A 14784-nucleotide genomic window follows, 5' to 3' on the forward strand; every position below is an offset into this window, starting at 1 on the left:
ATTCACCAGGTGGACAGAAACACGACTCCAAATGAAGGATAATGTTGCTCCATAACTGCTGGACGTGGAAATAAGTTTGATAACAAGTTCAACTTATCAACTTAAAAGCTTAAAATGTTAAAACTTAAAAACTTCTTTCTGCTGCCTCCAAGTGGCCAAAAAAAATCAGTTAATGCAGGTTTAGAGAATCACTTTAATGATTGTTTGAAAATTAATGTCTGAACCAAATTCCACGGTAATCCATCTGATATTTGTTGAGCTATTTCACTCAAAACCACAAATGTGAACCTGCTGGTGGTGCTGGAAGAAAAGTCATAGGATCACAAAAGTCATTAGGATTCATCCTCTCGGGAACATGAATGTCTGTACAAAATTTCATGGCAATCAATCTAACATGATTGCATCATTAAAGCCATACTGCTAGACTTGCTGCTAGACTAACTCAATTATCATTATATATATATATATATATATATATATATATATATATATATCGAGAGAGAGAGAGACAGAGAGAGAGATGTACATGTAGATGGATGGACAAAGAAGTCCTTTTCTAAACGGAGATACAGAATTGGGCCTTTTTTATGATGATTGGGCAGGTACAAGATTCTTATTGGGTGTCAAATCTGTCACGGACTTTATGCCAGGCTGTCAGACTCTCAGAGACTCTGCCAGAAGTCCAGCGGGCTGGAAGCCATTTATTTGACAGCTAACCTTGAGAGAAGAAGACAAAGATCCTTTACTGAGATTATGATGTCTGGCTAGATGAAGAACTAACTGAAAATGCTGCACATTATGTGTCTCCTTGTTTCAAATGCATACAAAATAACTACTATTAGTGAAGTGGCATTTTAGATGTGGCAGAACTGTAGCTGCACCATCACCAGTTATTTAAGAAATGTTGCAGCATTAATGTTGGGATGCAACTAAAGATTATTTTCATTATTGATTGACATTCTTCTCTGAAAATGGTGAAAAATGTCAATCACTGTTTCCCAAAGCACAAGATGACATCCCTAAATGTCAACTTTTGTCCTGACCAACAGTCCACAACCCAAAGATATTCAGTTTACTATCATAGAGGACGAACATAACCAGAAAATATTCACATTTAGAAGCTGGAACCAGAGATTTTTTTTCATTTTTTCTCATTAAAATTATACAAAACGAATAATCAATTATCAGAATGGTTGGTGATTCATTTCGTGTCATCAGGAATGACTTGGTTAACTTGCACAACAGCCTCCACTGCAGAAATATCACTGATAATCTCTGGATGCTCTGCACACTATGAATAATCTTCAAGCGCTGTGCCAAAGCTGGCCTCTGCCTCAACCCCACCATAGAGTGGCTGTCCTCCACTTCAACCCCATCAGCAGGCCAAATGTGGGGTCTTGTCCCAGTACATCTGGAGAGACACGTCCTGTCTGCAGCAGCAGGAGCCAAGGCTTTAATGGAGAATGGCTCCGCTGGGGAGAGGAAGACAGGTGCAAGGCCACTGGTGGCTGCATCCTTCCCGTATATAAGAGACGGACAGAGAGAGAGGGGAGGTGTCAGCGCTACCAGGAAACCTTGAAACTGGTGAGTAGGACTGGACAGGATATGTTGAAAAGGGGGAAGTGGTAGATGGGATGGACCTGGTGACTGGCCTGTAGAGTCAATAACTGGTAACGATCTTCAATATTTTCAGAGATGCTTCAGCTGATGTCTTGTTTTCTCTTTTTCTACCATGGTGCTAATTTGTCAAACTTGTAGACAAACTGTGGATTCTATTTCTGGCTTTTTCTCTTTAGTATGTGTGGGCTTAGAGCAGAGAGGGCTTGTTTGATCTTTGGTATGTCTTTATAACCTCTGGCCAATGATGAGTGAAAAAAAAGTGAAAAGCGCATATTCATCTTGATAAAAGAGTTCTTGAAGTGCAAATTATGGTGTGAAATTGAAGGAAAGAGTGGAAGATGATGAAACAACCATTAGAGACGCAGCAATACTCTGCAAGCCCCATGTTTGATAGCTACATCGGCGGTTTTCACCCTCCACTCTGCTGCAGTCTGTGTGCTGTTGACTCAACTAATTCACTACATACATGCCAAAGCTTACTTAACAGTCCTTCAAAAATATCCCCAAATGCTGTGGTCTGAAATGACTTGTCCTCAGAGATCAGTGCTGACTGACATTATTAAGATTAGGACCTAAAATATCCATGACCTACCCCCATGAGTAACCCAGCTATGACTAATCACTTAACCAGGTAATTGAGGTTGTATTGATTTGGAGAGGTGCCAGAGATGATTATCAAGCCTCCCGGTGCCTCAAGACATTAGAAACAGCTGTCATCAGCACACAACTCCCTGTCAGTCATTGTAGGGCTATCAGCAGGTACTCTGTCAGCTGTTTTAAAGGATAAGTTCAGGTTTTTTCAAGTATGTCTTAATACAATACTGACGTGCCAATATGTACGTGGAAATGGGTCTCAGTCGCTGTAACATTTCTTACTTTCCATACGAACTCTGAAGCTATTTGAGACTGTCCTCCCAAGAAAAAAAGACACAGTAGGTCGTCCAAAAGTTACTTATAGTTATGTTTGAGTGACAGACGCCATCTAGTGAACAGTTGGTGCAGTTCAGATGACGTATATATACAGTAAGTGGTAAGATTTCCTCATTCGGAGGAGGAGTGGATGGAGGCATTAACCCAACAGTCGACTTTGCCAAAGGAGACCGCTGTTTGTTCCCTGTTTCCAACCCCAAGACCCTAACCCATCATTTTAACCCAAACCATGATCTTTTCCCTCAACCTAACCAGACTTTAACCACAGCGTTGTCACATCATAAAATAATATTATTGTTTAACAGTGATGTGTGACGGTTTTGGAAAACACAGACAGATGATGTTGTTCTGCAGATTTCTGCCGATATGGGCGTCAGATTAGAAAACACTCCCGTGTGTAGTTCTGGGGTCACATGGTCAAACGACGTATTTTGTCGTTTAATTTGGAGGACTTGTTGAGTAGTTGAGAAATACTTGATAACAAAGTACAATTCAAGTCAGAAAGAGTAATCTTATAAACGGTAGAATGTATTGACTGTGAGTGTCTAAATACTACATAAAATATGTAATATGATACTTATATTCAATACATACAGAAAAGTAAAGTTTATTCACACCTTTTATTCTGTATTTAAATATTTTTATATGATTTAAGATCAGTTGAAAGAAGAAAAAGATGTAAAAAAAAAAAAAGAAGGACAAAGGAGTCAAGTCAGTTTTATTTGTACAGCCCGAAATTACAAATTTGTCTCAGAGGACTTTATAATCTGTAGTCTGTCCATCCTTTGACCTTCAGTTCAGAGAAGGAAAAACTCCACTAACAAAGGCAGAAACCCCTGATTAAAAGAAGAGGGCAAAAAAAGGGCTGAAGCAAAGACTGAACACAGAAATAAAAGAAGGAAATCAGGATGGAAGGACAGAAGAAAAGAAGAAGGAAGGAAAAAAGGAGGTGATAAGAAAAGAAAGGGAGGAAGGAAAGGAAAGATGATGGTTTATCTCATGTTTGGAATGTAAATCTCATGAGTAAAAACTACAATATTACCCTGTTGAACTGTCTGAATATTCGTCTCCTGATATCCAGTACAGATACACCAGGAGAACATGGAGGACGACTTTCGGCCGCAGGTGAAGAAGGTGGCCATGGCCATGGGCGCTTCACTCACAGAGCAGGACATCGACCGAATGCCACGGGGGATGAGAACGCAGGGTGACACTCTGTCTGTGTGTGTGTGTGTGTTTTGAGATGGCAGTCGTGCGTTAAAATCGACCTGTGTGATGAATGAAGAGGTGTCCTCACGTGTGAGTCATAATGATTATTTCACTGTCTGATGTCATCCTTTGTGATCCTGCGCAGGAAACTTCAACTACAACAGGTTTCTGGAGTACATGAGGCAGTTCCAGACGTCGGAGCAAAGAGAGGAGGCCATCAGGAAGGCCTTCACGATGCTCGACAAAGACGGCAGCGGATACATAGAGTGGAACGAGATCAAGTAGGATCTCATTTAAAGGATAAGGCTGGTGTTATTCTATATTCTTCTTCCCAAATCTAATGACGAGGACATGTTTTTTCTACTTTACTGTTTAAATCGGCTCACAAATATATAGTTTAATTTTTTTGAAAGTAATTTCCTAAAACAGCTGGACACTGTAGTGTTTTAGAAAACATTACTCAGACAGGAGGAAACTACTTTCAGCCACGGAGTACTACACATGCTTTAGTGACCATTGTGGCTCTTCAATGTGTTTTTAATAGTTTTTAAAACTTTATTGCACAGGGGAATAAGAAATATTAGGCTTTGGACACACACACACAATACTTCTTTGTAGGATTAATTGATGGTTAATCAATGAATTGTTGATCTTTTCATAGGATTTGTGGAATATTGCCTGCCTTATCTTTTAAATGTTTGTTTTAAGAATTCTTTTTTTTTAAAATAGCTTATATATTATGTCCCTGTTAAGTCCATTGACCCCAGTATGAGTTCTGTCTAATTGTCTAATGTCTAATTTCCTTCAATTGAACTGAACTCAAACAGAAATCCTTGTAATTGGCCCCAGTAATACATGCATTTAAATACTGCCATCTAGTGGTTGCTTGTCTGAATACATTAAGCCTGTTGCAAGAAATCTTGGCAGCACATTACAAAACTTGTACAAACATGCTTTTATTAGCTAAGGAACGTCGCCAGAATTCAACCTATTTGTTTGACAGATACAGAAACTATTTTACATGCTTTTATGTCGTCATACCTGGATTACTGTTAACAGGTGTAAACAGGTTTGAACACGTTGCCCCTGTTTTATCCTCTTTATGTCGTCTTCCAGGACATTTTAGGATTGATGTGAAGGTTCTTTTAATGACTCTCAAGGCACAAAATAGCTGTGTAGGTTCTTTTAAATCAAAGCTTAAGATGTACTTTTATTATACCGCCTTCCCTGATTTAACTAGATTCTTGTTTTATTCTGTTTTATTTTTTTGTCTCACTGGCTTTTTAAAAAAAAAATGTTGTTCATTTAGCACTTTTATTGCTTTGTGTTTTTATGTGATTTTATGTGAAGCACTTTGTAACTTTGCTTTCATAAGTGCTATATAAATTAAGATATTAATACTGGGCAATTTTAAAGCCAATGAGCAAATGAATAAATACTGTAGTTTGCAAAAAGTGCTCAAGACTCTGGATTAACCTGCCTGTAGAAATCAGAGCAAACAGTTTCCTCTTTTAAATTTCTTGTAAAAAAAAAAAAAAAAAAAAAAAAAAAAATTACTACTTTAGCTTATTTTGGTGTTTTGGTATTTTGTTTAAATCTCTTGGTTATGCTTTTTTAAATTTATTTTATTATTGCAGCTTCTTTTTCTATAAGCTATACTTTGCTCTATATTATAAAGTATTACTACTGTTAGTAGTAGTAAGGCAAGGTGAGTTTATTTGTGTAACACCTTTCAACAACAAGGCAATTCAAAATGCTTCATATAAAACAAAAAATGCAGTGAAAAATAGAGTGAAATTATAAAATAAGGTCAAATAGAATAAAAATGATTAAACTGGAGTATAAAAATTACAGTGTAGCGTGAGATATGAATAAATAGTCCAAATTCAACTGAATAAAAGGCAGTGGCAAACAGAAAGGTGTTAAGTGTTGCACTAACCTTCAGTTTTATGGGAGTTTGTTCCAGATATGTGGAGCATAAAAACTGAACGCCGCTTCTTCATGTTTAGTTTTGACTCTGGAGACAGAAAGTAGCAGACTGAGACGTCTAGACGGTTCATAATGTAGCAGCAGATCAGAATAAAAAGACTTATGAAACATTGAGAATCTTGTGTCAGAATCAAAAATCTAACCAAAGACACAACAACAACAACAAAAAGAACAGAAAATAATTAAGTGAAAGAAAGTAAATTTAAGCTGATAAAGATGATTTTTCCCACAGGTACATTCTGTCCATCGTACCGACTGCAACCCTGTCAGCTCCCCTCTCTGATGAGGCGGCAGAGTCCTTGATCCAGGCTGCGGACACAGATGGAGACGGACGGATCGACTACAGAGGTGAAAGGCCTGTTTACATTTTATGCTCTCTGCTGATGCAATGAGCCGTCATCACCACTGAGAGTCAGCAGTTAGTAACTCGTCATGTGTGAGCCTGGTGCATATATCAAACTTTTTTGTACATTAAATAGAAATTCAAAGATAGCAGCTGATTTCTCTGATGTCTGCACATCTTCTCAGACTGGTTTTAAAAGCTATAAACAGCAGCAGATGAGCTCAGCATGATTCAAATGTGCTGTAATCATAATATCCGCATACTGCAGTTGTTAAAATAGCAGGACATGCTGTTATAGCACACACTGTTTTCACTTTGGAAATGAAACATATTAGCATATTCATAGATTCTCAGACGGAGACGTAATTTTAAGAGATTTCAACAAGGTAATTGTAATTTTATTTTGTGGAAAAATCACATCAGACACAAACTGATATTCAAAGAGTATTTTCATATGTTTTAAATCATATCTGGAAGGATTTAAAAAAATAAAATCAGCTATGACAAAGAAAATGCACTCAAGACTTTTCTCAATATGTGTGTTTCCATCCACACGTTCAGTCACACTCAATTTCCACATAAAAAACCGAGTGTAAATGCTGAAAATGTGTAAAAAAAAAAAAAAAAATCACTCACGCTCCACTGAAGAGATGAAAACCTCAAATCTGTGTGGAGCGATGAGGAGACTGTAACTGTCCTCAAATTAATACATGAAACAAACAGAAATGTCATATTTCGATTACAATTTAACTGCTGCTCCTTTAATGACGTCATCTCATTGTGTTCTCTTCTTCTGCGATGATTTAATGGCCACAGACTGTTTATATTGATGAACCAACTCCTGATATTTGCAAAACAGCAGTGGATGGAAATATTCTGGACATTTGGTTAAAATTTGTGCTCAGTTTGGATGGAAACTTGGTTGAAGTTTTGTTTGATTACATCACTCTCATCTGGCTCTACGTGTCTCCCTCTCCCTGCCTCACAGAGTTCTCAGACATGGTGAAGATGGAGAAGAAACCGAGGAAATAGAGGTCTTGTAGTTTTACCTGCAGCTCCAGAGTGTTACTGTAGAAAGAGTGTGAGAGATGAGAGGCCCGACAAACCAGATCTACCTTCCCCTCTTCCTCCTCCTGTCGATGTAGGATGGAGGCAGTGTGAGGACTGTTGTTATCAGTAAGGGATTGGGTAAAGGTGTGTTAAAAACATGGTTACTTAGTTGGCTGAACATCTAGTGTCCAAAACAAGTAATTAACCCTTGATGTGAGTGTGTTTGTCTGCTAAAATTATGAAATGATCTCTTTTACTTACAGATAAAATGTTCTTTGTGATAAAGATGCATATTATCTGTCAGACAGTTTTGGGTGTCTATAAAAGAAACTAGTTATAATTCAGATATTTACATAATAGTTTTATTTAAGGCACAATGACCAACTGATTCTATCATAATTAGTTAGTTGCTTGATTGATTCAAATGTGTATCAATGCAAGAAATAAACTTCTGAAACCAACCATACGCCTTTGTCTTCAACTAATGACCTGATGGGGGGATTTGCATATAACCAAGAGCGGGTTTTATAAATATTTGTATAAATATATTGGACAATGAAAATCTTGTGCAGTTCTTACAAACACACTTACATATTTAGAATTATCAGCTTCTATCTACAGTCTGAGCGGTTGTGAGTTATTGAGGTTGCAAAACCGATATACAGTACAGTTCTCTTTTATTTGTTAAAATAACAGACACCCTTAATGTACTCTAAATATGTAATATCAAAATCCAATCATGTGTTGAAATTGGGTTTTTGTGATCAGGTGATTTTCAGAACTCACTTTTTATTTGGGATTATAAGTTTCTATCTGCCGAGGCGTCACAGAAAGTGATGATTTTGTTGAAATGATTTGGTCTTATTTCAATTTAATACACACAATCAACATATGAACTACTGAAGGGAGTTATGATTTACTACACTGGGTTTTCACTGATAGATCTGAACTGACTTCATGAAGTTTTACTGACAACAAAATTCAAGACAATTAGAAATGTTTCTCCGTTCATTCGCTGTTTCATCTCCTCGCTCTGCTTTGTTTTGTTTTTGCTGCTGTCTCTGTCTCTTGCTCTTCATCTCAGAACCTTACTTGTCTTTTTTCTGCTTGCAAATGTACTGTGTTTTTTTTTACAAATTGGGGTCTCTGTCAGTGTCTGAACTCTGAATGTGGTGATTCTCATCACTGTGTCTGATGCAGGACTCAAGTTATAACGTTAATCACATGCAAACCCAGTTAGCAGCAGGTAGAGTTAGCATCAGCGGCTAGCAGCCTGACTGTGTCTCATGTCATATTAACATTTTAGCTTTCATTGATATCATTCTTTTAAGTAGTCAGAGTAAGTTAAGTCACTAATAATAACAGTAATTATTGATAGCAACTGTGCTAACTGGCTACTGTATTCCACTTTAAACATAAAATAAATAAACCTTAAGAGTAAATGAATAAATAAACAAATTAAACACTGACTTGAAGAATCTCAGTCGATTTTCATGGGGGCAGCGCAACAGGAATCAAAAATTTAGAGTGTCAGACGTTTCAAGAAGAGGGTCAGACGGATATATTGGATATTTGCTTGTAATTATTCTCAAATACTGTTTATATACATTAAATTTCATACATTAATTGGAAAAGTCTGTAGATATATTGGATAGTTGCTTGTAATTATTGTCAAATACTGTTTATATACATTAAATCTCATACATTAATTGGAAAAGTCTGTAGATATATTGGATAGTTGCTTGTAATTACTTACAAATAATGTTTATATGAAGTAATGATTATTAAAATTATGTTTTTGTGAGCCATTTTCGCATGATCCTATTTTTTTGTACAGTATAAAACCAATATTTACCAGTAATTTACCTTAAATAGATGAGATATTCTCATACAATTAAAGCCTAAAGCTCTCAAGATACCTTTAATGCATATTAAAGGAGGATAATTTGAATATAATTTTATGTAATTTTTTTATGTTTTACATCCAGAAATCTGTGCTTTGATTGGGCGGCCTTAAGGATAAACTGGATAATTCTCTATAATTATATTTACAAAAGAATACTGTATAAAACAAGCCTTTATTTAAATTAGGTAATTTTAAGATATTTCTTCAATGTTTTTCATTTTTTTGTGCAGATTTATACATTTGTTTAATGTTCTAGCGATATTTTATACTGAAGGCTCAAGGGGGAACGCCCGGGGATCCCTGCACAGGGGCCTCCGCGGGGCCCCCCCTGAGAGCCTGTAAGCAACAGATCTGTTGGGTTTGGCTTGTTCAACCCACTCTAAAGCCGTCAAATTGGTGTACAACTCAACCGTATACACTCAAGAAGTTTGATGTCTGTTTGAATATTGCAACTTGTTGGCCAGGAACTGCAACTGCAGAAGCGGTGTTGTCTGTTATTGGATCTTTTCATCTGTCCGTAAACACCTGTTCATACTCTGTGTATTTATTTTCTGTATAACTATGTAACTCACTCACTAAATCTGCACTGCTCTTCCTTGTCTTAACTTGGAGTAACTCTAAATCTACCACCAATGGTTCTAGTACCCACACAGGGGTTGTAGGTCATTCCATACACCTGCTGCTGCATCTCCTGTCCAGGTAAAACTTGACTTTTCTATCCCTTCCCGTTCTCGGCAGGCCTGTAGCACTTTTTTAGTTGGGTGATAATCTCCGTGCCTTCTCAAATTCATCCAATAGTTCACTCTGAGTTGTTTCCTGAGTAAACACAGCAGCATTACTCCTGTCTCAACTTGTAAAGCACACACACAGGTGATGTTCTTGCTGCTCCTACGCACAATCTGAGGGCCCGGGCCTGGATCACATCTAATCTTCAAAGCACAGTTTTTGCTGCAGATGCATAGACAACACTCCCATAATCCAGCCTTGATCTAATTAGCACTACATATATATATATACACACATACACACACACATATATATATATATATATATATTCAAAGATGTTACATCAGCTCCCCAGTCCAACTCTGCAAGGCATCTCATCACATTTATAACTTTTTTTGGACGTATCCACAATACTTTTAACGTGTTCCCTCTATATTAATCTACTAACCTTACTACTTTTACTACTATTACTACTGCTGCTGCTACTACAGCTGCTGCTGTTGCTGTTTCTTCTTCTTGAGGTTTATTGGTGGTTGGTAAACAACATAATGGTGCATTACCATCACCAACTGGGCTGCACTGTGAATTGGGGAAAAAAAAAAGGTATCAATAAATGGCGTAGAAAAGTTTCCTTATAAAACAACAAAGACATCATCACCAACTCAATCGCCAAACTCATTCTACACAGTCAAGCTCAAACATATGAAAGGACAAGATGAAAAATACATTTTTGAGTGGACAGAAGACTTTAACAACAGTGTAATTGTGTTTTGCAATACACAATGTGCAATATATGTTTATTATTATTATTAAAAGCATTACATATGTATAGTTTTTCCTTGTTTAAAATTTCATCTTTTAGTGCTACTTTTAATACTTTGTTCTGTTTTTCCCCCCGTTTTTATTGTTTTATTCCATTATAATTTAAAATATTTTAGTGTTCGTTAATACATTTTCTGTGTTTGTAGTGTTGAGGGGGCTACAACTGTAAACCATTGTGCGATTCTGTCCTGCATAATGACAATAAAACTAAATATTGAATCTGGAGCCTTGAATATGCAGATTCAAAAGGACAAAAATATATATATATATATATATATATATATATATATATATTCAAGCTATTAAAAACACTCTCTGATCAGCAGACAGACGCCATAATCCAGCCTGCAGATACTGATGGAGATGGATTACAGAGGTGAGGTGCACTTACTTGTAGTCACCACTGAGGGTCAGCAGTTAATAACTCTACATTATGTTCAGGCTTTATAAGGCTAGATCTTACATTAACCTTTTGTGTCATGAATAGAAATGTGAACAGCCGCTTTCCATATTATATCTGATCCCTGTACAGCTTGCCAAACTGTTTTTTAAAAGGCTATAATAACAGCAGAATGAGCTCAGGATGATGCAAATGTTCTAATCTTAATGCAAACACATGCTGCAGCTCTGGTGTAGTTGTTAAAATAGTATTTTTATAGGTATTTGAACCTGAACTTGATATTGTAGAAAATGGCTTTTATTTATTTTGCCAATATGAAATGTTTGGAAGTTTTTTTTAAATGGCATCTTGGGTTTTAGGTAAACTTTTAAAATGTCCTGTAGTAGGTATTTTTAACAAACTGATGACTTGAAGATGATTTAATATGTTTAATCCTGAAATCAAGCGGTGGAAGAAGTATTCAGATCCTTTACTTAACTAAATGTACTAATACAACATTGTAAAAATACTCCATTACAAGTAAAAGTCCTGCATGAAAAATCCTCCTACAGTAAAAGTACATAAGTATTACGAGCTTGATGTAAAGTATTGCAGTAAAAGTACATAAGTATTATGAGCTTGATGTAGTTAAAGTATTGCAGTAAAAGTAGTGGTTTGGTCCCTCTGACTGATATATTATTATATATGACATCATTAGATTATTAATAGTGAAGCATCAGTGTTAGAGCAGCATGTTACTGTTGTAGCTGCTGGAGGTGGAGCTAGTTTCAACTACTTTATATACAGTTAGCTAGTTTAGTCCAGTGGTTTCCAACTTAGGGGTCAGGTCCCTCCAAAGGGTCAGCAGATAAATCTGAGGGGTCGTGAGATGATTAATGGGAGAGGAAAGAAGAAAAAACAAAGTTCTGATACACAAATCTGTTTTCAGTTTTTCTCTAATCTTTGATTTTTGCTGAAATATTGGATCATTTGAACATTTATTGAAATGAAAGCATGTGAGAAGTTTAGAGGGAAAAATCACTATTTGGTGGAGCTGTTAACAACTCATAGACATGTGAAATGTGACCCCGACTACACACTGCTTTTTGTAAGACGTCAAAAGCCAAAAAGGTTGGAAACCACTGGTTTCATCTTTAACAATGTGTTGTATTTTAAAAGCTTGTTATATTATCCATTGTGTCAAATCTTCATCTGAAAAGTAACTAAAGCTGCAAAATAAATGTAGTGGAGTAGAAAGTACAATATTTCCCTCTGAAATGTAGTGGAGTGGAAGTATAAAGTAGCATAAAATGGAAATACTCTAGTAAAGTACCTCAAAATTATACTTAAGGACAGTTCTTGGGTAAATGTACTTAGTTACTTTACACCCCTGCTGAAAACATTTCAGTTTATATAATATTCCCACCTCCTGCATCATCCACTGGAAACGTCAAGTTGAGTTGAGCTGTTTGTTTTGCACTGACAGCTTCATGCTTTGATGGGAAACCTATGCAAATTTTTCACATCATACAAACTGATCATTTGTTCCCATTACGACATCCATCTGCTCATACTCCGGTCTGTACAAGGCCTTGTCTTGCAGGCCGGAGGCTTCATACTACCAACTGCAGCATGTAATTGTAACATCCTGCTGCCAGACATTTTGGCAGCGCTGCAAAGCCTGACTCATGGCTTCGGTAACTCCCTAATGCAGCCCCCACCCTGACCACACACACACACACACACACACACACACACACACACAAATCTGGACTCTATGTGTCTCCATTACCCACCTCACAGAGGCCTCAGACTTGGTTAAGATGGAGAAGAAACCGAGGAGCTCATCTGTGCTCCATAGTGCCATTATAGAGTATGAAAGATAAGAGAGGCCCTGCATACCAGATCCACCCTCCCTACAGAAGGCTCTTCCTCCTCCTGACTGTGGATCAACAGTTAAGGGACTGTTGTTATCAGTGCAGTTTGCCACAAGCTGCTGTGTGTCCAAAACTAATGATTTATGCTTGATCTGAGTGTGTTTTTGTCTGCTAAAATTATAGAGGAGGCAATAGCTCACAACCGCCACCTGACTACATAATCTCACTAAGGCAGCACTCTGGTTTAAAACAAATAAACACATTCAGTAACAGCCTTCAACTTTTATAGCATCTGTGTTCCTGTTTCCTGTTGAACTTTGTGACAGAAGAAAGTTTCAGTGACATTTTATTTTAGAGGTCATACATTTGTTCGCATGCTTCCTGAGAAAACTATTTATATTTTGGCACTAAAGAAAGGGGAAATAAAGACAAAGCTCTGAGACAGTTCAGGTTACAAACAATGGATGATTTCTGCTCAAACTACTCAATTTCTATACCTTCCTGTAGTCTCAAAAGTTTCACATTTTTGCACCTTTAAACTCGTTTACACTATCAGTTAGTTGTAATTAATTAATTGGAAGTGTGCCAATTTTATCAGCCCCTTTTTAGGAAATTATACAAAACTCTGGCACCTGTAAGTTTTGCTGATGAACCAAGAAATAATCACAAACCAACAGAGATAAAATCACAGTTTCCTTTTATACAGATTGTAAAAAGGTCAAAAACAAAAGTCAGAAATTGCACTATAAAGGTTTCCCCTTTTCCCCAGATACCTTCTGTAAAAATACGACCCAGTATTTCAGACGACTGGATCACTTGAATCTGAATATATACTGATTCAGTATTATACAAAAAGCAAATGTTTAAATATACACACATACAGTATATTCCCTGATTTGCAGTCTTTGGTTTTCTTTTCTTCCCTCCATCACATACATACAGTATGTTGTCACTGCTAGTAATGAAATAAAGATATTTTTCTTATTAGTTTAAATATACAGACAGTAAATCTGTGTTATTGAAGATGTTAGTGAAGTTTTAGATAAGTGGTGATAATAAATCCCTTGAACCTTGACCCTTCATTGTCGTGGCTCAGAGAGTAGTCCAGGTGTGGTGGCTGAACGAGCGGATTCCTTAAGACGAGTCCTCGGTGACAAGTCCCAAAATCCAAACAGAGAAAAGGCAGCTAACATCCTCGTTTGTGTTGTTGTTATGGAAACATCCTGATTCACCTCACAATGCATTTATCCAAACTACTGATTCACATTAAAAAGGCACTGAAAGTTTAGTAGAGCACACACGGTGTTCTGATCACAGTGTGGCATCTTTTTAAAACATAAAAGTAAAAAGTACACTTGTGTGCTTTAAAAAATAATTGGGAGGCAAGAACAAAGACAAAATAAGTTAAGTTTCTTAAACTAAATACAATTTCAGTTTCAAATATTTGTGGGGTTTTTTTTACCTTCCACAGTCAAACACACGCAGACATACAGTACAGACAGACTCAAAGAGAGAAAATAGTCTCAGTAAATGTCAGAATAGAACATGGCCACTGCCAGCAGTGCTCTGACCATCTATTTAGGGCGGGGAAACAGGATATTTTAAGCAAGTGGCCAACTCAATTGCAGTCTTGTCCCTTGTCAACATGTTCTATTATACAATAACAAGAAACTCCACTTCAACTCAGCTGGAGACTGATTGTATGATACACTCTAAAGTCTTCCCAGTAAACATGTTTTTGGTGATTTGCAGGTCAAAACAAGTTAGAAACTGGGCTAAATTTGGGTGAAGGGTCATCTTTCCCTCAGCTGGGCCTCACAGCTGTGCTTTAAACCAAATGCTAATGCTAGCAAGCTCACAATGCTGGTGATTTTCTATATTTTTCCTATCGTCAACAAAATCTCATGTTTGGAGCCAAGCCAACAATGAACTG

The 14784-nt window shown here is 36.9% G+C and overlaps 1 protein-coding gene across 3 annotated transcripts; it reads left to right on the top strand.

Moving 5' to 3' along the window:
• Window positions 1-1134: 1134 nt before the first annotated feature.
• Window positions 1135-7561, top strand: LOC121887294 (parvalbumin-like EF-hand-containing protein). Of its 3 annotated transcripts, XM_042398023.1 has the most exons (6): window positions 1135-1584; window positions 3347-3499; window positions 3632-3757; window positions 3905-4040; window positions 5981-6096; window positions 7080-7561. In XM_042398023.1, the coding sequence occupies exons 3-6, from the start codon at window positions 3652-3654 to the stop codon at window positions 7121-7123; spliced, it is 402 nt and encodes a 133-aa protein (XP_042253957.1). In that variant the 5' UTR covers window positions 1135-1584; window positions 3347-3499; window positions 3632-3651; the 3' UTR covers window positions 7124-7561. The 3 variants fall into 3 exon arrangements, with proteins under 3 accessions (XP_042253957.1, XP_042253955.1, XP_042253956.1); XM_042398021.1 differs by lacking the exon at window positions 3347-3499; XM_042398022.1 differs by lacking the exon at window positions 1135-1584 and having other exon boundaries at window positions 3288-3499.
• The last annotated feature ends 7223 nt before the right edge of the window (window positions 7562-14784 follow it).

This window comes from Thunnus maccoyii, chromosome 20, assembly GCF_910596095.1.
Source record: "Thunnus maccoyii chromosome 20, fThuMac1.1, whole genome shotgun sequence".
Lineage (NCBI taxonomy): Eukaryota > Metazoa > Chordata > Actinopteri > Scombriformes > Scombridae > Thunnus > Thunnus maccoyii.